General features: G+C 60.7%; 5 protein-coding genes across 14 annotated transcripts; 1 reads left to right on the forward strand and 4 right to left on the reverse strand.

Moving 5' to 3' along the window:
• Window positions 1-141: 141 nt before the first annotated feature.
• HYPK (huntingtin interacting protein K) lies at window positions 142-1,230 on the reverse strand. Its single transcript, XM_039723197.1, has 4 exons — window positions 1,021-1,230; window positions 781-836; window positions 517-568; window positions 142-305 (listed from the first exon to the last, which is right to left on the reverse strand). Exons 1-4 carry the CDS (start codon window positions 1,204-1,206, stop codon window positions 210-212), a joined length of 390 nt encoding a protein of 129 aa, XP_039579131.1. The 5' UTR covers window positions 1,207-1,230; the 3' UTR covers window positions 142-209.
• Window positions 1,231-1,278: 48 nt separating this feature from the next.
• SERINC4 (serine incorporator 4) lies at window positions 1,279-6,326 on the forward strand. 8 transcript variants are annotated; one of them, XM_039723191.1, is made up of 12 exons: window positions 1,279-2,055; window positions 2,170-2,301; window positions 2,706-2,884; window positions 2,986-3,065; window positions 3,159-3,252; window positions 3,315-3,526; window positions 3,773-3,868; window positions 3,940-4,066; window positions 4,249-4,321; window positions 4,532-4,583; window positions 4,663-4,819; window positions 5,084-6,326. In XM_039723191.1, exons 1-12 carry the CDS (start codon window positions 2,005-2,007, stop codon window positions 5,298-5,300), a joined length of 1,470 nt encoding a protein of 489 aa, XP_039579125.1. In that variant the 5' UTR covers window positions 1,279-2,004; the 3' UTR covers window positions 5,301-6,326. The 8 variants fall into 8 exon arrangements, with proteins under 8 accessions (XP_039579125.1, XP_039579124.1, XP_039579121.1 ...); XM_039723190.1 differs by having other exon boundaries at window positions 1,279-2,301; XM_039723187.1 differs by having other exon boundaries at window positions 1,279-2,301; window positions 2,986-3,252.
• An 18-nt stretch (window positions 6,327-6,344) lies between these two features.
• SERF2 (small EDRK-rich factor 2) lies at window positions 6,345-6,988 on the reverse strand. Its single transcript, XM_039723198.1, has 3 exons — window positions 6,851-6,988; window positions 6,536-6,644; window positions 6,345-6,449 (listed from the first exon to the last, which is right to left on the reverse strand). Exons 1-3 carry the CDS (start codon window positions 6,855-6,857, stop codon window positions 6,386-6,388), a joined length of 180 nt encoding a protein of 59 aa, XP_039579132.1. The 5' UTR covers window positions 6,858-6,988; the 3' UTR covers window positions 6,345-6,385.
• Window positions 6,989-7,200: 212 nt separating this feature from the next.
• On the reverse strand, window positions 7,201-9,179 carry LOC120509010 (peptidyl-prolyl cis-trans isomerase FKBP8-like). 3 transcript variants are annotated; one of them, XM_039723196.1, is made up of 8 exons: window positions 8,905-9,179; window positions 8,637-8,818; window positions 8,458-8,546; window positions 8,090-8,307; window positions 7,847-8,019; window positions 7,691-7,768; window positions 7,461-7,564; window positions 7,201-7,371 (listed from the first exon to the last, which is right to left on the reverse strand). In XM_039723196.1, the coding sequence occupies exons 1-8, from the start codon at window positions 9,137-9,139 to the stop codon at window positions 7,335-7,337; spliced, it is 1,116 nt and encodes a 371-aa protein (XP_039579130.1). In that variant the 5' UTR covers window positions 9,140-9,179; the 3' UTR covers window positions 7,201-7,334. The 3 variants fall into 3 exon arrangements, with proteins under 3 accessions (XP_039579130.1, XP_039579129.1, XP_039579128.1); XM_039723195.1 differs by having other exon boundaries at window positions 8,458-8,803; XM_039723194.1 differs by having other exon boundaries at window positions 8,458-8,818.
• A 1,447-nt stretch (window positions 9,180-10,626) lies between these two features.
• Window positions 10,627-18,459, reverse strand: PDIA3 (protein disulfide isomerase family A member 3). The gene is made up of 13 exons (XM_039723192.1): window positions 18,140-18,459; window positions 17,987-18,065; window positions 17,187-17,304; window positions 16,673-16,780; window positions 15,681-15,810; window positions 15,109-15,225; window positions 14,561-14,686; window positions 13,959-14,141; window positions 13,297-13,405; window positions 12,379-12,507; window positions 11,880-11,959; window positions 11,314-11,371; window positions 10,627-11,030 (listed from the first exon to the last, which is right to left on the reverse strand). Exons 1-13 carry the CDS (start codon window positions 18,307-18,309, stop codon window positions 10,911-10,913), a joined length of 1,527 nt encoding a protein of 508 aa, XP_039579126.1. The 5' UTR covers window positions 18,310-18,459; the 3' UTR covers window positions 10,627-10,910.
• Window positions 18,460-19,273: the final 814 nt, after the last annotated feature.

Genomic DNA, 19,273 nt, shown 5'->3' on the forward strand with positions numbered 1-19,273 from the left:
CGTGTCTCACTGCTGAGACAGGTCACCTTGTCCTGCTCCAGTCACAGGGGTGCCTAGCTGGCACTGCCACCACAATGCCACATGACTGGGTACCATGCACTCAGGGGCAAGTGCTCAGCACTGTGTAGACCACAAAGACAGCCCAGTCCCACCAGTGCCTTTATTGGAATGGCAAGAGACACATGCCTGGCAGCCCATGGCCTCCCAGCTCAGTTGGTGAGTGTGATAAGAGCCTCCACCACGTTGCCCATGTGCTCGCGCAGGCTGCGCTCCGCTGCGGCCCGTGATATTTCCATCTCTGTCATCTGCAGAAAAACAGGCACGGCCCCGTACAGCATCCGCAGGGCCCTGCGGGCTGGGCAGGGGCACTGGGGACACCCACCCAGGGGGACACCCACCCACGGGGACACCGGACCGGCCTCAGGGCAGGCAAGCACCGGCCTCCTCCGTGGGTGCAGCTTCGCACCCAAGATTCGGGGCATGTCACAGCCTGCTTGGGGTCCCGCCCCTACTCACAATCAGCTCTAGATCCTCCTTCTTGATGGTCACTTTTGCCAGTTCTTTCTCCCTACGACAAGAGACGGATAAACCTCCGGTGACCACCAGCCCCCGCTGGCACTGCCCGGTGCTCCCTGGGCCGCAGGCGGGCAGGAGCGGCTCCCCGCAGCAGCGTGGGGCGGGGAGGGGGCCGGGATGTCAGACGGGAAAGAGGATGCCTGGGTCCCGAGTGGTGACAAGTTGCAAGACAGGCACTGCCCCGGAGCGAGCGCGGACCGTTACCTCTCCTGCTTGGCTTTCTGCTCCCGGGACCTCCGGTCTCCGATCACCGACATAGCCTGCCAGAACGAGCGCGGTCACCCCGCTGCGCGGCACCGGGCGGGTCAGCGCCGCGCCGGCGGCACGGGCACCGCCACCGGCCCCGGGACGGGCGTGCAGGCGCGCTGGTCAGCGCCCGGCTCGGCCCCGCTGCAGGCAGCGCCCGGCCTCCCACCCTGGCCCGGTCCCGTCCCGCCGCCGCACCGTCTCCAGGTTGGAGCTCTGGATCTCCTTCTCCTCCGCGTAGTCCGTGACGCGCTCCAGGTCCGCCGCGCCGCTATCGTGCTTCCGCGGCTTCTCGGCCGCGCGCCCGCCCGCCCCATCGCTGCCGCCGCCGGAGCCGTTGGGCTCCGTCTCCAGCTCCAGCTCCACATCGCCCTCCGCCGCCATGCCGCCGCCGCCGCGGCCCGCTTCCGGTCACGTGCGCCGCCTGCGGGGGCGGCGAGGCAAGCGCCGCCGCACACGGCTGTTCGCACGGGGCGGGCCGCAGCGCGGCCGGAGGCGAGAGGCGGCCGAGCTGTGGCCGTGCTTCCCCGTGCCCGGTGCCGCCCGAGGCCGCACCGCCGCTCCCTTCGCGCCCGCGCCTCACCCGGGGGACAGCGCGTCCCGGCCGGGCCGTGTGCGGTGGCGGGGGATCTGTGTCACCGCGGCCCCGGCCTCCGCCGCGTCTCAGCGCTCTCCCAGCACAAAGCCCGCGTGCTGTGGAGCAGCTGAACGGTGACGCCAGCCCCAGCGCAGAGCCCCCTGCATCCCCTTGCCTGTCCCCAGGTCCTGCCCCTCTGGGGCATCCTGCTGCCCGCTGGACGTGCTTCATGCCGTCCACTGCCCAGAGAGGTACCCGTGTCCCCTGGGTGCCTCTGTGCTCGGGGCTGCTGCTCCTCCAGTGAACTCCACAGCCCCTCCACACAGCTGTATGGTCCTGCTCTGGCATCAGGGAGGCAGCACGGGCAGACCCCAGGTGCCCCTCAGGCAAGCTCATGTCCAGGCCACCTGCCAGGGCCTCGCCTGCCCCAGGAGGGACCGGGGTGTGGGCAGGGATGCCCACGGCCAGGAGTCACTGGACAGTGCCCACTGAGCACCCAGGGGTGGCTGCCTGGAGGGAGCAGGGAGCAGATGGCAGGGCGGGCCGAGCTGACAATCCCCTAATCCCATCAACGCTGCGGGGGCTGAGCAGAGCCGAGCTGGGCCATGGCGGGCACAGCGGCACGGGGGCACCTCCTGCACCCGCTGCTATTCCAGGTGGGACTCGGGGTCTGGCGGGGCTGGGAGCAGGGCTGGGTGGGTAGGGTGTGCTGGGCCAGGCTGGGAGCGGCGCTGGCCCCTGGGATCCCCACTGACCGTGCCCCTCCCCAGCTCTGCTGCGGCTGTCACGGGCTCCGCGTGTCCACGAGCACGCGTGTCCTCTACACGCTCCTGCATGTCCTGGCCTCGGCTGTGTGCTGCCTCATGCTGTCCCGCACTGTGGCCCAGGCTATCGCAGAGAAGGTGATAGAGGGAACTGGGACAGCCAGGGTACCGGGAGCGTTGGGGGTCTCAAGGACACCATGAGTTCTGGGGGTACTGGGGTGCCTGGCATGTCAGGGCACCCAGAGGAGCGCTGGGCATGCCAGAATTGCCATGGGCATCAGAAGCACTGGGATTCTGAGGATACTGGGATGGTGGGATAGTGGCAGGGCTGCTGGGAGCGCCAAGGGGGAAGGGGTTCCAGGGGTACCAGAGATGCAGGATTTGCCTGGCATGCCGGGAGTCCCAGCAGTCCCAGAGTACTGAGAAAGGTATTGGGAATGGTGGGAATATCAAAAGTTTGGATGTGCTGGATGCCATGGGCACTGGGGGAAGATGGGTGCACGCACCAGCAGCCACGTCCCATCAACCACTGTGCCTGCCAGGTGCCCTTCTCAGTGGTGCTGTGCCAACACCTGCCCGGGGGCACAGACTGCGAGCAGCTGGTGGGCTCCTCAGCCGTGTACCGGGTCTGTTTTGGCACTGCCTGCTTCCACCTGGCACAGGCTGCCCTGCTGCTCAACGTGCGCTCCAGCTCTGACTGCCGTGCGCAGCTCCACAATGGGTGAGGATGGGCCACGGGGCTGGGACAGGGTGTCCTGGGAGGGGGCTGCCCTGGGTGGGGCTGCCAGGGGCTCTGTCCTACTGATGTTAACCGCCCTGCAGGTTCTGGCTGCTGAAGCTGCTGGTGCTGGTGGGCCTCTGGGCCATAAGCTTCTTCATTCCTGAGGACAACTTCATCCAAGGTGTGTTCCCCACACTATCTGAGCTGGCACCCGGGCACCCCTCTTGGCCCCCACTTGCCCTGTGCCATCTTTACCTCTGCCCTCTTCCCCCAGCCTGGCACTACACAGGTGTCTTTGGGGGCTTTGCCTTCATCCTCATCCAGCTGGTGCTGATCACAGCCTTTGCACACACCTGGAACAAGAACTGGTGAGTGCTGGGGTGCTGGGTGGGTACCTGCCCACTGCCCCAGCTCATCCACTCTTCTGCAGGCTGACAGGTGCTGCACAGGACAAGCGCTGGTATCTGGCCGTGCTGCTGGCCACGGCCACCTTCTACACCCTTGCCTCTGCCGCCTTCTCCTTCCTCTACAAGTTCTACACCCACCCAGCTGCCTGCCACCTCAACAAAGCACTGCTTGCCATCAATGGCAGCCTCTGTGGCATCATGTCCTTCATCTCCATCACACCGTGTGTGCGGCTCAGTGAGTACCACACAGCACATGCTGCACGGCCAGCTGTGTCCTGGCTGGGGTGACTGTGGGCCCCAGCTCAGGGCCAGCACTTGGGCACTGGAGCAGAACCCAGTTCCCCAGGGTTCCCACTGGCCCTTCCCATGCTCGGCACAAGGCGTTGGACGGGCGAGTGGCAGGAAGGGACTGCCCAGGGCCCACCCACCAGCTCGTATTACTCCAGGAACTCCAGTAACACCTCTATCCGCACTCTTGCAGAGCAGCCGCGGTCAGGGCTGCTGCAGTCCTCAATCATCAGCTGCTATGTGATGTACCTCACCTTCTCCGCACTGTCCAGCCGCCCCCCAGAGAGAGGTGGGTGTCCCTGCCCACCACCAGCAGTCCCTGCCATGATGTGTGCCCTTCTCACCTCCGCCTCCCTGCAGTGCTGTACCAGGGGCAGAACCTCACTGTCTGCTTCCCGGGGCTCCGGCAGGATGAGCTGCAGACAGAGGACACCACCGTGGCCGTGCTGGGCGCTGCTATCATGTATGCCTGCGTGCTCTTCGCATGGTGCGTGCTCCCTGCCCAGGCACGCTGGGGGTGCCGGGGTGTCCTGAGTGGGGCATTGGTGGGTGGGCAGGGGCAGCACAGCAGAGCTCCTGTGGCTGTTGGGAATCCATGGGGCAGGCTGGGAGCATAGCACAGGGTGGTGGCTGTCTGTGTTATGATTTCTGCCTCTTTCCTGGGCACAGCAATGAAGCTTCGTACCTCGCCGAGGTCTTTGGACCCCTCTGGATGGTCAAAGTCTACAGCTTTGAGTTTAAAGTGAGTATGGGTGCAGCTGGGCTCCACATCCTCCTGCTATGGGCACCCCAGACCCACCACCTCAAGGCCCTGTCCCAGTCCCAGAGAGGGACAGGTGTTTCTAGCCAAGCACAGAGGGCTGCCCACACCACCTGCCCTGGCATCAGGCAGGGCTCAGTCTGGCCAAGGCGGCCACGGGGCTGGGTAGTCACCACTCTGCTCTCCCTGCAGAAACCTTCCTGTTGTTTCTGCTGCCCTGAGAAGATGGAAGAGGAGCTGCGAGGTGAGTGGAGTGTCTGTGTGGGAGAATGGGCAGAGCCTGTGTTCCAGCCTGGGAGTGCCATGTCACCACACTCCCCCAGGCACTGACCAGACATGTGAGCAAGTAGAGGAGAGTGCCAGGGGACAATTCATCATCCAGGATGAGCAGGACCGGGTGGTCTACAGCTACTCAGCTTTCCACTTTGTCTTCTTCCTTGCCTCACTCTATGTTATGATGACACTCACCAACTGGTTCAGGTAGGGCTCTGTGCTGCTGCCCAGCCCTCACTCCAAACCTCTGTGCCGGCTGTGATGGCAACACCGAGCTGGCACCTGCTGGGCATGCTCAGGGCTCTGTGCCCGCAGACCTGCACTGCTCCAGTGGCAGCTGTGCAGCGCAGCAAGAAGGGCTGGAGGGACATGCCCAGGGGCACGTGTCCACTGGGACACAGGGTGATCTGGGGCTGTAGCTGGCACTGGAACCACCTGTGTTGGCATCCCAGTCCTGCCCTCTCCCACCAGCTATGAGAATGCAGTGCTGGAGACCACCTTCACGCATGGCAGCTGGTCAACCTTCTGGGTGAAGGTGTCCTCGTGCTGGGCTTGTGTCCTGCTCTACCTGTGGCTGCTGCTGAGCCCCTTCTGCCTCCACGGCTCCCCACAGCACCGGCGCAGCAGTACAGGGCCACGCATCGTGCGGCGCCGACGTGCTCCACAGCGCATCAACGTCTCCATGTAGTCCCTGCCAGGACAAACTGCGCCCAGGGCTGGTCCCTGCTGTGCCCCGTGCCTGTGCCCTAGCCCTGCTTGGTCCTCCTGGCCTCCCCTGACCCCCTGTCCCAGGAGACAGGAGCACCTGAGAGCCTGAGGGGAACATGGGAGGCAGATGCTCCCAGGGATACTGGCCCTGTGCTGAGCCAGGGCCACCCAAAACGCCAGAGCCAGCTGGTGGCAGGTCAGCCCGCAGCCTGGTTGCTCTGGCCTCACTGAGTGCACTGGGAGAGCAGGGCTCTGCCCTGGCTGCCACTGTCATGGTGCATTCACTGTAAATACCTGCTTAAATACATTTTTATATAAACCTCTGAACTGAGCCTGTGCCATTTCCCTGCGCAGCTGCTGCCATGGGGATGGAGGGAGGGGGTGCCAGCCCTGTGGAACACCCTGAGCCAGCAGCACTGCTGCAAGTCCCCACAGAGCCTGGCCCGGGTGGGGGGCTCTGCCAGACCCCGGTGCTGCAGACAGTGCAGGCTGTCCTCTGGGGAAACAATGTCTTGCTCGTGCCTGCTGCAAGCACAGGCCACTGGGCAGCCTGCCACAGCCACTGGCACGGTCCTGTGGGCCAGCGCCTGAGAGCCCCATGCCACCCTCCTGTCCTGCAGTCGAGCAGGCACAGCCGTTGATGCCGGTGGGGCACAAGACGGACCTGCGGCCTGGCGTGGCCGAGGGGGCCCACACAGACCAGAGGCAGCTGGCCATGGTGAGCAGCAGCTCCTCAGGGCCCCGGGGTAACCAGAGCCCCGCGGACACCCGCTGCCAGCCCCAGGCCCACGGCTGCCCGTTCTGCGAGACCAGCGCGGTGGAAGGCGGCGCTGCATCTGGCTCGGTGAGGAACCCAGGCTGTCGCCGTGCTGCCGGATCAGGCTGACGCCGCTGTTGTTGCCCTGCAGGGAGGTGGAAAGGGCGATCGGCGCCGGCCTCGGCCCCGGGCTGGACGCCGCGGCCCCGCAGACGGCTGGGCGCTGCCGCCGGCCCGGAGCCTGGGGCGGCGCGGGGCATCCTGCCGGCGGGACCGGCCCTGGGGCGGCAGCCCGGCGCGGCCGCCCGCTACTTGTTGCCCTCCTTCTTCTCGTCGGCCTTCTTCTGCTTCTGCTGCATGATCTCCGAGTCCCTGCGGGGAGCGCGGCGGGGCTGGCGGCGGGGGGGCGGGAGCAGGGAGCGGGGCGGGGGGAGCCGGCGGGCCGGCCCGGCGCTCACCTCTGCTTGCGGGCGGCAGCCGAGAGCCCGTCGTCCCGCCGCTTGCCCTTGCCCGAGTCGCTCTGCTTCTTCAGGTTCTTCTGCCGCGCCAGTTCGCGCTGGTTCCCGCCTGCCACAGCGCGGCCGCCTCAGCGCAGCCCGGGCCCGCTTACGGGCCGCGGCGCCGCCCCGAACCCCGGCCCGACCACTGCCCGCAGGCCGGCTCGCGGCGCGGCCCCTGACCCCGGCCCCGCCGCACTGCTGGGTCCCAGGCCAGCCGCCCACCGCAGTCGCCAGCCCCAGCCCCGTTTCGTTCGCTCCTGCCCCCCGACTCACGGGTCATGGCGCCGCTCCCTCCCACCGCCACTCCACCGCCACGTCCCGCACTGACCCCCCCGCGCCCCGCCCCGCGCCGCGCTTTAAGGGACGCCGCAGCCAATCACTGCGCCGATCCATCCCCCGCTGCACTCCCATTGGCGCGTCTCTCCGGCAGGGCCCCGCCTGATTGGCCGCGGGCTATGGCCTCCCTTCTGCCGGCGGGGGCGAAAAATCCGGAAGGTTGGGCGCACGCGCCGCAGCCGCCTCCGCGCGACAGGATGCGGGGCGGGGGGACCGCCCCCCGCCGTGACGTCATGAGGCGTGCTGCGGAGGGAGCGGTGCGGGACGGGGTGGAACCGGGACCGGGGCGGGACGGGGACCGGGACGCCGCCCCGCCCCTGCCTCAGCCTCCTCCGCCCCAGGGAGTGCGGGGCGGTGCGGGGAGGACGGTATGAGAGCTCTTCTATCTCCTTGGTCAGGCTCTGGGGCGCTGCGGGGCCGCTCAGATCGCTCCTTCCGCCGAGGGCGGTGGCGGGGATCTACAGGGAGGGACGGCTATAAGCGCTCTCCGCGCCAAGAGGGTGCGGGACGAGCATCCGTCCCCGCACAGCCCAGTTCGCCTACGCACGCGGGGCTCGGCGGCGGCTTCGGGTCGCGGCGGGGGTTCTGCGGGCCGGTGCTGGATGGAGGGCTCTGGCGCTTCGCCAGCCGTGAGAGCTCGGTGTGGATCACCTGCGGACGAGGGGCGGCTGCGGTGGGACACCCGACCCACCGATTCCCGCGGGATCCTCTTCCTCCCCGCCGCTCCTAGTACCGGGGGCTGCAGGACCGCCCGCCCTCGCACCCCGCCTCCCGCACCTTGTTGGCCGGGTCCAGCTCCAGGGCTCTCTTCAGGACGAGCGCCGCCTCTGCGTCCCGGCCCCGCTCTGCCAGCAGCTGCGGGGAGAGGAGCGCAGGGTGGCTGCACGGCCGGGCCCAGGGCAGCGGGGCCGTGCGGGGCGCCGCGAGTCCCACCTGCCCGCGCCGGAGCAGCGCCCGGCCGTTGTCGGGGCTGATCCGCAGGGCCGCCTCGCAGGCCGCCAGCGCCTCCTCCGCCCGCCCCAGCTTCAGCTCGGCGGCCGCGCAGTTGTTGAGGCACTTCACGCGCTGCTCCCGCAGCTCCTCTTCCTCCTCGGGCCCGGGCGGAGCTGCGCGGCGAGTGGCGGCCTCAGCGCCCCAGCCCCGCAGCCCCGGGCCCTCCCTCCCGCCCGGTCTCACCGGCGGCGGGGCCGTCCAGGGCGCGCAGGGACAGCCGGTACGACCGCAGCGCCGCGGCGAAGTCACCCCGCGCGAAGTGGAAGTTGCCCCGCTCCCGGCGCTGCGAGCCCAGGCGCAGGCGGACGGCGGGCGGCAGCGGCTGCGGGTCGGGGCCGTCCCGCACCTCTAGCAGCGTCACCTCGAACAGCAGCGGCGCCTCGGGCGGCACGTCGGGCTCCCTGCTGGCACAGCGCCGGCTGCCCGCGACCCCTGCCCGGCCGGCCCCCCCGGCTCTGGCCCTCCTGTCCTCGCCTGTCCCTCCAGTCTGCCCTCCCGCCCCCTGCCTGCTCCAGTCCCGCCTGCTCGGTCCCGCTGCCCGCCCGCCCTACCTGCCCGGGCGGCCGTAGGCGTAGGGGAAAGCGGCGAGGAAGAAGGAAATCTCCCCGGGCTGCATGGTGGGGACGCCCAGCTCCAGAGCCTGTGGACGGGCACGGCGGGGCTGGCGGGTCGGAGCCCAGGGCGGCGCTGAGCCCGCTCGGCGCTGAACCGCGCACCGGTTCGGGCTCACCTGCACGACGTCCCCGTGACCCGGCACGAAGATGAGCCGCGGGTCCCGCTCCACCAGCCCGCCGTCCTCCAGGGCGCCCAGCACCTTCACCGACACCTCCTGGCCCGGCAAGGGCCGCGGCCCGCCCGGCCCGGCCCGCACCAGGCGCTTCCGCAGCAGCCGGTCCTCTGCGGGGGGAGGCGCTGAGAGCCAGGCCGGAGTCCCGAAATCGGCACGCCTCGCTCGGCCCTCCCCGGTACCGGCCCTGAGGCCGCCCGTCGGCGCTCACCTGTCAGGTCGCTCCAACCGTCGGAAGCGAAGAGCGGCCCGAAGCCGCCGGGCCCCGGCACCGCCAGCGCCTCCAGCCGCTGGTAGAAGAGCTGCTCCTCCTCGCGCACCGACGGCACCGCGATGGCGGTGTGAGGCAGCCGGAACCGCACCCGCCGGTCCCGGCCAGGCCCCCGCGGCCGCCCGCCGGCCCCTGTTTCCCTCTCCGGGGAGCCGCCGGGCGACGGGCCGGGCATGTCCGCCCCGGCCCCCCTCCCCACCCGCCGCTACCTGCTGGCCTCGCCCCCAGCCCGCTCCGGGCGTGCCGCCGCCGGTCCCGCCGCGCCGCGACTGCCGGGGGTTGCCCGGGCCGGGGACACCGCGGAGCGCATGCCGCCGCACCGTTACCTAATGCCGGCAAGCGGCTCAGGGGATTAGTCCGGGCCGGCGGCAAAAATAGCTGGCCCAGGGCGAGCCTCGCCACGGGGCTCCCGCCGCCCGCGCCCGCCCCTCGGGGCCGCCCGCCCGCCGCCGCCGCCGCGCGTTCCAGGAATGCCGTGGCCGGGCAGCTCCGGTACCGAGGCTGGGGCCGGGTCTCGGGCTTATCCCAGCTACCAGCAGGAGAAGAACCACTGTGAATATCTCCGTTCAAAGCTGTCTCACATCAAAGCCTCCCAAGCAAACTGTTGCTGCCGTTCTTTCCTTGCTCATCCGGACCTGTCTTTGAAGCAGTGCCAGCTGCTCCAGCTGCCCTGAAGGACCTGGGGCCAGCTCATTCCCTGCTCCCTGGAGGACCACGGCTGCATGGGGAAAGGCAGAAACAAAGAACTGATCTTCTGCTAAGGCCTGAGGCAACTCTGAGGGAATGTGTTACTTTGGGTGGTGGCTTTGCCCTTACACAGCTCTCCACGCAGGTCTCACTGAAAGAAAGGTCTGTAGCCATCCTGTTTGCAAAGTATTCCAGGCAGTAAATATACAAATCCTTCATCAGATGCCCGTTTCTCAATTGAAGCTCAGTACCTTCAGTGCACTTACAGCACAGTAAGGGACATCTGGGCAGCCACCAGCACAGCCCTTCCTCATCCTCCATCCATCCTGCCAGAAAGTTGCCCCAGGCCTGTGCTGACTTCACCCAGGCTGCTCTGAGCAGCTGCAGTTGTGCTATGGGCCAAACATGCTGAAGAATTTTACCTGTGTTCAGTGCCCCAGGTGCCACCAGGTCAACAGTCACAGAGCAGGGAGCAAAGCCAGGATTAGAAACACTTCCCGGGCTCTCCTTGGCTTGATGGAGAGCACTGTCCTGCCCACCAAGGAAGCAGCACTCCAGTTTGGTGTTAGATGGGCAATTGTCAGCTGTCAGTGGAGCTGACTACTCCTGCACCAGCTTCAAAGCTCATTTATTGCTGCTGCTGAGCGAGGCCCTTGCCAGCCTGCTCCATGTGCCTGCATTGCTGTGATACCTCTGGACTCAATAGGGCAGCACACAGCAAAGGCACTTGTGACCACAGTTCCCCAGTCCAAAATGTGTGTAAATGCAGCACCCAAAGCCCAACACATTGGGACAGCTGTTGCTGCTACATTCTGGAGGGGCTCAGGCAGCTGAGGAAAGAGGATAACGGGCTCGAAGCTAAACTCAGTGGCTAGGAGGGCTCACTGTAGGGAACAACTTGCTGCAGGAAGGGGCTGCCTATGAAGAACAAGATCCCATTTCTAGGTCTGATGGGCTTCCCCAGGACAAGGACACTTGGTCTTAAGGGGGTCATTTTATTGTTTCACTTCTCCAAATGTACAAAAAAAATTAGAAAATAACTGTACCCCACCCCCTCCCAAACCATGAAACAAACCTGGGGAGCCCCACAAACAGTGCAGCTAAGAGACGGCAGGAAATTAAACATTACTAGATACAGCAGCTGGGGCCCCTCAGCCCCCATGGCCACTGGCTCTCCACAGCCCAGAACTGGCCCCAGTCTGACCAGTGCTTCCCCAATTCACACAGAGCTCATCCTGACAAGGTGGCAAGTAGGTACTTTACAAATCCTCCTTCACCTTCTTCTTGGATTTCTTGGATTTCTCTTCCTCCTGCAGCACGGGAGTGTTGGTTGCCTCCCGCTTCAGGTAGCTGATGAAGTCACTCACTTCTCTGCCCCCCTGCAGAAAGCAAATGACAGTCAGGCAAGACCTGTACCCAGCATGGATTTCCCCTCTCCTGAAGGGGGTTCAGGTGCCTGGCAGGAGACCCAGGTGACTGCAAGCAGAGTTCTCTCCAGGGCCAACAACACAAAGTACAATGCTCCCAGCAGGAACCCTCAGGCATGTTCCCAGGGTAACAGGACACAGTGCCACCCCCAACTCCAAAGAGGATTAAGTACAATTAGAACACCTGGATGCTCTTCACTTCTTTATAAAGCATGAAGAACAGCAAAATTCTTACCTCATACTTCTTTGGACTCTGCTTCTTGCCAGCTGGAGCAAAATAGATGGTGGGGAAACTGGAGAGAGAAGAAACACATGAGCTCCTGCGATGCTCTGATTTCTATCAGACCAGCCCCAACTGAGGGCACTTGCACCCCACACTGCCCTGGTTTAACATGGCACAGCTTCAGTGGCTCTGAGGCACCAGGTGTGGCCCTCAAGAGCCCAGCAGATCTGGCTGAGCTCACAGGTTCAAGTTTGCTAGCTGAACTGCTTTCGGAACAGCAAGCCCAGATTTGTTTTCACACTGCCAGGACCAGAATCTCAGCAGATTCCAAAGCAGCAGGACAGACCTCCAGGTAGAGCCAGGACACCAGAATCCTGGAGAAGCCAGGCAGATCAGTGTATTTTGTTTTCACTCCTGACTTATCCACATCAAGCCATTGCCCAGCAGTCACCTAGCTATTGCCTGGCAACCCCCACACCTCTCCCCATGAGGCTCTTTCAGCTCTTCAGTGCTGTGCCTAAGGTCAGACAGAGAGGGACTCATGCACTGACACGTGCTGTCACAGCAGTCAGACCTACCCTCGGACTTCATAGGGAGAAGGCACATCATTGGCTGTAGCATCCATTTTGGCAATGACGATATTGGGATCTTTGCTGAGCTGTGGGTAGAAAGAACCAATCAGTAACCAATTCCAAAATCCAGGAACCCAGCAGTCAGCATGACCTGGGGCAGTGTTATCAGAGGACAGTGCATAGGGAATGCCACTTCACCAATCCCCACTACATGGGAGACTATCATCGTGGAGAGGGAAACTGCCCAAAAAGAAACTTGGGCAGTTGTGGCCAGTCACTGAGTCTGGGAATATTCCTGTGCCCTAGCCAATAACACAGACTACATATACCATTGTGGTTGCTACCACAGATCCTGCTTCAAGATATCTGCACTCTGCAAAGGGACTAAAATTTGTAGTCCTCAGGAAGGCACAGTTAGGTCCCTTATCACAGAGGCTAGAAAGAACCTGCAGGATCATTTAGTGCTGTAAAATTCTACTTCACATTTGCAAGAATCTCAACTTACCTTCTCCCCCAGTTCTTTGTATTTGGGCTCCAGATTCTTACAGTGGCCGCACCACGGTGCGTAGAACTCTATCAGGACATCTTTGTCTTGTGCATTAACAATTTCATCAAAGTTCTCAGCCACCACCACCTGTAAAGGTTGATCACATCAGTTAGTTCTTTCCAAGTCACAGATGAGGCAATGACATGACATGCTCCACACAATTCACCCAAGCCTGGGTCTCCCACACTTGCACAGTGAGCAGCAGAACCAAACACAGCACTCCTCATCTGTACCGTGCAGGTAAAAACCTGCCATAAGTTACCAGCACTACCTCCAAGTGAGGTCTACATATGGTGTCCTTGCAGGAAGATAAAGCAATTTCTTTTTAATCTCAGCAAGCAATCAGCAGGACTGGCTGAGGCCAAAAACATCTGTGAATCCCGTGACTTGCACTCTTGTGTAAGGCTCTCATCAAAAAGCCAGGCCAGGGAATGCTCTTACTCAGGACAGAACAGCCTGGGAGGGTGAAAGGCAGGAATTATACCAGATCCCAGTGATGAGATAAACGGGGACATCCCTAAAATAGTGCAGTCACGACCAACAGGAAGACCATGGCATGAAGGAGTGAGGACAAACCAAGAGGACAGGCCTTTGTGTAAGCCCTGGAAATCTGGATGCTGCTGCACTCACAGAGCACGTAACTGCTGGGGCCAAGCAGCAGTTACTATGCTGAGAGAAAAAAAACAGAACCCAAACTGCAAGCTGCATGTCTCCCTCACCTCAGAAAACTGCAGTGGAACAAGGGAGTGAGTAATTTCTCTGTCTATCAGCACAGAGGCCTCTTGAGCTGCCACCATGCCTCACTCCCAGCACTTCACACAGGCACAGGAAGCTGCTGCTGAGCAATGTCTCTCTGCAGCTATATGCAGCACTCACCTTTACAGGGCCATCGTTGCTTTCAGGGACAGGCTCTGATTTCAGGTATTTTTTCAAGTTTCCACCAAAGTAATCTTGCAGGAATCTCTCCAGAGCCTTTCCGTCGCGGCTGAAAGAAAAGTGATGTTACAGCCATCATCACACACACAGCATGAGAGAGGGAAACTTTCAAGGCTTATTTAAGCTACTTCCACCCACACAACAGATGCCACCTGCATCTCTGACAGCACCAGTCTGGGGCTGGCTTAGTAGAGCCCAGAACAAGTGCAGTGATGTCCTTAAGGGCTGTGACAGGAGGCTGGATGCACATCCCATTCAATGTTTTAGGCCTTCTAGCATTCTTCATGTCTGGTGTTTTTTGTTTTTTTTTCAAAATAAAAGGTACAATGCATTCTTCTGCCCTTTATTGCACCCTGATTCCTAACCAGAATTTCAGGATCTTGAACTGAATTCTCTCCCTTTGTATAACAGGAGGGGCTGCAAGCTTTCTAGAGAGTAGGAAAAAACATAAGCAGGAGCCATTTTGACCCAGCAATTGCTTCTTCCAGTTGCAACAGCCAGCTTTCCTGTTTCCTCAAAGCTAACAAAGTATCATCTGGTCAGAGACCTCTAGACCAAAGTCCATCAAACGAGACCCATTACCATCAAGTTCAAGAACTCACGAGAACTCTTCTTGCATGACATATTTATCTCCTTTGGCAGTTCTGATGGCAACGACAGGGGCCTCACCCACACTGCTGTCCAGACCAAACTCAGAAAGCTCATGGCCAAAGGTCTTTCGACTAGCAACAGCATAAGACAGTTTGTGGCCAGCATCCAAGAACTTCTTTGCAATCATCATAACTCTGAGGGGAAAAAAATAAACAAAACCATAAAGCATTATTTCTCTGAACATTTTCTTCTACATGATGTAACACCCTTCAAGATGACATAGACACTGGACTAGGAATTCAGTGGCACAACGTGCTCTTCAGAGCCAGGTCCTGTAGAAACAGTGCTGAGAAGCAGACCAGCAGACTTGTGTCTGTGGTGACTGAGGCAAGTGTTGCGTGGTTCCATCCTCCACTGCGTGACCCCAGGGTTTCAGGCGTGAAGGGCAGAATTGCACACCACAGCAGTGAGGCAGTCTGTGGGTAAGGTCTAGGTTCCTAAGGACCAGGGATCCAAGAGCAATCACACAGTTATTTCAGAGGACTGTCACCCAAGCTATGGAACTGCAGCAAGGCAGGAACAGTGCGAGGCTGATTTACCCCACCACTCCCACCTGTTGCGCCAGTAGTTGGATCCCTTGGCATTCTTCTCATAGTCAACGTCGTAGTATGCCACCAGCAAGTCCTTGCCCTGGATCAAGTCTTTGTTGTCTTCAGTCATGTGAGGGCAGATGCCAAAGCTGTCAATGAGAGAGGTATTAGCAGAGTCCATGACCCCTGAACAGGCTCGACACAGCACACTTGCTTCCCACCCAGGAGTTAAATGCCAGTGATCAATCAGGCCTCAGGAAGAAATGCTTTGCTCATTCCTGTACCAGGTTTTTCTGAGTCAAATCTCCATCTCCTGCCACATCAGTGGCTAGAGCTGACCCAGTTAAGGCCAAAGCTAGCCCAGCTCTCACAGGTTCAGTTTTTAAACAGGCATGGTTAGAATATGGAGAGTGCATGACAACAGCCACATCAGGATTTCAAGAAGGTGTCCCCAAAGGGAAGCAGTGCCAAGACAGGCAGCAGAGGTGGCAGCAATGAAAAAAACAAGCTCTGACAGGGCCAAAGCCAACTGAGACCAGTCTGTCACATTTGTTGGTGAGGAATCACTCACATGTTCTCCTGAATGAATTTCTTGATCTTTGCACTGGTGATTTTGTCTTCTGGATACTTGACAGAGCTCTCCTCAAACTTGTTGGTCAGGCGTGGAGGACGGAATAGGACTATACCTCTGTGGGGAAGCAGGTATTGTGAATTAGTTCAAAGTGTCCCTGGGAGTCCAAGGACAGCAGCCAGATGAGGCAAAAACCCACTCTCCAGTGACAATTGCCACTCACCACTCACAGCTCAAACAACACTGTCTAGTTTCTTGGTGGCACTAGTGCACTAGGTGTACCTGTCAGAGCCTTCTTCATTATTCAGACAAGCCACAATGAGAAACAAAACTCTCACCATAACAATGAAAACCGAAACAAAATGTCTCTGTTGAGACACTTTCCACTCAGAAACACAAACACTTCAGAGACCATTTACACCTTTCTATCTCAATTCAAAAGAGACATCACTGTCAGCTGGGGAAGAAACCAGACCTTAAGCTATGTTTAGAAACTGAAACCATTTAAGTGGAACCCATGAATTTGTTCCAAATGCCTAAATAACAAGAAATCTTTGTATGAAGTAACTTACTCTCCATCTTCCTTGTACTTGTGCACCAGCTGCTCCTCGGTGGTGTGCGCAAAGCGGTAGTTATCCCTGAGGCTGTTGGCTGCTTTCATGAACTCCGAATAAGCATCCCCAGATGCATCACCAAAAAAGCCTGCAGCAGAAAGGCAGACTGTGACCTCAAACCAACCCAGCTCTAGACCCTCTGCAAGTCTCAGCATTTTTCTCTACAATGCACTGGATCAGTCCTGAATCCAGTCCTTCAGTGCATGTTGAGGTGTTTACCTTTGACAGCTTCTCTCCCATTTTTCAGGGCCTGCTTGCACCCACCCCATGCCCCCTTTCTAGGAGCAGAAAAGTTACTCAGGAAAAGCCCAAACTGGTCATTCAGCCAAGGACAATTGTCCCCTGAACACTCAGACATGCACTGGTGATTGTGCAACAACAGCCACTGGCACTTAATAACAGTAAGTTTAGGAATGCTGGTTAATACTCATGTGGTTATACCTACAAGATGGCACCTGATTTGCACCATCTGCTGTTGCCACATGTAACCACAGACACCCAAGGCCAACAACCCTCTGATGCCACCAGGGCAATAAATGCACCCAAAGCTACCTGTTGTCAGCCAGCCAAGAAAGCAACAACCTTTGGAAAACATATACTATGGTGTCAGGGGAACCCACAAAGCCAGATAGCCATGGGGGAAAAAAAAAAAAAAAAGAAAAGAAAAAAATTTGGAGAGAATACTCAAAGGTCCTCAAATCCAATCTCCCACTTGAAGCAGGACCAGCCCCAGTTAGACTAGGTTGCTCAGAGCTTTGTCCAACTAAGTTGTGAAAATCTCCCAGGCTGAACATTTTAAAATCCCTCTGGATACATGTTCTCGGGCTTTATTGTTCTCATTACCAGCAGTGGTTTTGTTCATGTCCATCTGGAATTTCATTTGCTGCAGGCTGTGGTACTGCCTCTGCTCTTTCCACACAAGCTCCCAGAGTCCTTTCACCTTTACTCACCCACGACAGAAGCATCTTTATCACCAATGAACTTCTCAAACTCAGCCACAGAACTGAGAGCCACCGAAGCAGGTCCCGCCTGTTTCTTGAGATGGCTGACAATTCCATCTTGAAAGATCAGTAAAATAATTAAAGGCATCAATACCATGTTCCACAAGACATTTTTCAAGCTTCCTAAACCAGAAACTGTTTCTGCAGGATCCATACACATCTCCCATACAATAAATATGTGAACTGAAGGACTCCTCCCATCAGCTTCACACAGGAGCTTTCCAGCATCCTGGGAACTAGGGTGTTCACCTTCACCTTTAAAGGAGAGCTTTAAACCTTCACCTTTAAAGGAGAGCTTTAGTGGAAAATAAACATCCCAAGCTTTGCCAGCACAAAGAGTTCTGGAGAGGGTAAGGGGTTGGTGGGGGGTATGTGTAGGTGTGAACCCTCTCTGCATCCCTGGCTGTTACATGCTGCCTCCTGCAGCAGCTCAGCAAACCAGACGCTGCCAAACAGTTCTTACCTGCTGTTCTGGGCCCATCATAGGTCCCTGCCTCTTCTCCATCTCGAAAAATCTTTAATGTGGGATATCCACTGACTCCATACTTGTTACAGGTGTTGGAGTTTGCTGTACAGTCAACCTAAAGGAAAAGAAACCTTGCTACTCGGGCTGAGATCCATCCCTAACACACCCATCCCAGACAAGGGACTGGAGGGATGTGTCACCATGCCTGGTGCTCAACAGCCCAGACTGGGAGAGAGGTGGCACAGGTATAATGAAACACCCGGAAAAATATTTGAGAAAATACTGCAAAGACTAAATAGTTTCAAGTTCCACCAGACTACACACCAAAAAAAAAAAAATACTAGAAAGGATAGTTTCTTGCAATCAATGACATGGAATTTCTCTGCACCTTGTCAGTTCCAAAGTTTATATAACATTTGAAGAAAACAGGCCGACCTGACCAGGAGGCCATGGTGCCAAGAGTCCATGCCACTAAAGGGAGAGAGAGACCCTGATTTGAGAAAACTCTACGAGTTTTGTGCGGAAAAGAAAGCTCCTAGTCAGCATGCCTCAGCGGGTGGGTGCAGCGCGGTGCTCGCTCTCAGCCTCATCGCACAGCTCCGAGCAGGCCCTTTTCCCCGGCCGGGGCAGCCCTCACACACCCTCCGCACACCCACCCCGCGGCCCTGCGGGCATCGCCTTCCACGTCATTTCAGGGCTCCGAGGCACCAAAGAAACGACGTCCGTCAGGCCTGCGGAGCCGGACTCCGCTCGCTGGCCGCTCCCGGGTGTGCCCCACGGCGGGAGCCCGTGCTCACCTTCACGAGAGGCACGATCCCCTTCAGCCGGGTCGCGGCCGACTCGTACTCCGGCGCCAGCCGCTTGCAGTGTCCGCACCTAGGGGCACGGAAGGGAGTCAGACCGGCCCGGTGCCCCTCTCGGCCCGCCCCCCGCCCCCAGCGGCCCCTCACCAGGGCGCGAAGAACTCCACGAGCACCAGCCCCGGGCGCTCGGCCAGGCCGCTCTCGAAATCGGCATCGCTGAGCTCCACCACGTCGGAAGCGCGAGCGCCGAGGGCGAGCAGCAGGAACAGGAGCAGCGAGGCAGGCAGGGCCGGCTGCGGGGGCCGGGGCGCGGACATCGCGGCGGGAGCGGCGGGGCCGGGAGCGGCGGGGCCGGGAGCGGCAGCTGAGGGAGCGCCGGGGCCGCAGCCGGAAGTCCGGCCCCCGCATCCGGATCTGCCGTGTGGCAGCTCCTGATTGGGCGGAACGTCACGGGGCGCGTGCCAGCGGGGGCGGGGCCTGCGCGCGGCCCCGCCCCTCCCATGGCCGCCGGTTGCCGGCGCTGCCCGGGCCGGGGGCGATCCGCGGTGCAGTCCCCGCGGCTCGGCCCTCCCTCTGCCGCGATCCGCCGTGCAGTCCCCTCCCGCCGAGCTGTGTCGCGCCGGCCACAGCGCCTGCCCTTTCCCCGGCCGGGAGCGGGGGCCGCGGAGGCGCCCCGGGCCGCGCGCTGTCGGTCCCCGGGAGCTGTGCCGAGCTGATGGATGTGCGGTAACCCCACCGCGGCCACCGTGTCCGTATGGCGCGGTGCCGGCGCGGCGGTGACACGTGCCCAGCACATGCCGCACGACAGCGCCGGGCTCGCCTGCTGGATTCGCCGCAGCCACGCATTTTCGCCCACCACCCGTCCCGCTCCGGCCCCGGGACGGTCCGGCGTTCTCCTGGCCCCGAGCCAAACCCGGGAGCGGGTCTTCACCCCGTTACTCCATCCGTCGGCATTTGCGCCTTCTGCTGGGGTCTGCGGTCAGAAGGAGCTCGCTCTGTGCCATCCCTGCCAGGGTGCTCGCCCCCGGCTTTGACCAGGCACAGCCTGCTCCCACCCCGCGCACCGCGCCCCGGTGCTGCCGGGGCCTGCGGCTGTCCCCGCACAAACCCCGATTCTCAGCCTCCCAGCGCCACCTCCCTCTGCAGCGCGCCGTCAGCTCGGGTGGGCCTCGGGGGCAATGCATCGACTGGGGAAACGTTCTCCGCTCCTCGTTTCCGCCTCACCATCCGTTTCTCCTTAGAGCCCAAGCGCTCCTGCCCTCGCCTTGTCATCAGGTCCCT

The sequence above is a fragment of the Passer montanus genome, unplaced genomic scaffold (assembly GCF_014805655.1).
Source record: "Passer montanus isolate IOZ18808 unplaced genomic scaffold, ASM1480565v1 scaffold5, whole genome shotgun sequence".
Lineage (NCBI taxonomy): Eukaryota > Metazoa > Chordata > Aves > Passeriformes > Passeridae > Passer > Passer montanus.

Excerpts from the sequence above, each read along its gene's own strand:
- HYPK (XM_039723197.1), bottom strand. The coding sequence starts at position 1,206 with ATGGCGGCGGAGGGCGATGTGGAGCTGGAGCTGGAGACGGAGCCCAAC. Across the intron at positions 837-1,020 it reads AGAGCTCCAACCTGGAGACG|GCTATGTCGGTGATCGGAGA; the intron begins GTGCGGCGGCGG and ends TCGTTCTGGCAG. Across the intron at positions 306-516 it reads AGGAGGATCTAGAGCTGATT|ATGACAGAGATGGAAATATC; the intron begins GTGAGTAGGGGC and ends GTTTTTCTGCAG.
- PDIA3 (XM_039723192.1), bottom strand. The coding sequence starts at position 18,309 with ATGTCCGCGCCCCGGCCCCCGCAGCCGGCCCTGCCTGCCTCGCTGCTC. Across the intron at positions 18,066-18,139 it reads GTGGAGTTCTTCGCGCCCTG|GTGCGGACACTGCAAGCGGC; the intron begins GTGAGGGGCCGC and ends CCGTGCCCCTAG. Across the intron at positions 15,811-16,672 it reads TAAAGATGCTTCTGTCGTGG|GCTTTTTTGGTGATGCATCT; the intron begins GTGAGTAAAGGT and ends TTTCTGCTGCAG.
- SERF2 (XM_039723198.1), bottom strand. Across the intron at positions 6,450-6,535 it reads GCTGCCGCCCGCAAGCAGAG|GGACTCGGAGATCATGCAGC; the intron begins GTGAGCGCCGGG and ends CGCTCCCCGCAG.
- LOC120509010 (XM_039723194.1), bottom strand. The coding sequence starts at position 9,139 with ATGCCCGGCCCGTCGCCCGGCGGCTCCCCGGAGAGGGAAACAGGGGCC. Across the intron at positions 8,308-8,457 it reads GCCTACGGCCGCCCGGGCAG|GGAGCCCGACGTGCCGCCCG; the intron begins GTAGGGCGGGCG and ends CTGTGCCAGCAG. Across the intron at positions 7,769-7,846 it reads CGCTGCTCCGGCGCGGGCAG|CTGCTGGCAGAGCGGGGCCG; the intron begins GTGGGACTCGCG and ends CTCTCCCCGCAG.
- SERINC4 (XM_039723184.1), top strand. The coding sequence starts at position 2,005 with ATGGCGGGCACAGCGGCACGGGGGCACCTCCTGCACCCGCTGCTATTC. Across the intron at positions 3,527-3,772 it reads CACACCGTGTGTGCGGCTCA|AGCAGCCGCGGTCAGGGCTG; the intron begins GTGAGTACCACA and ends GCACTCTTGCAG. Across the intron at positions 4,067-4,248 it reads GCCTGCGTGCTCTTCGCATG|CAATGAAGCTTCGTACCTCG; the intron begins GTGCGTGCTCCC and ends TCCTGGGCACAG.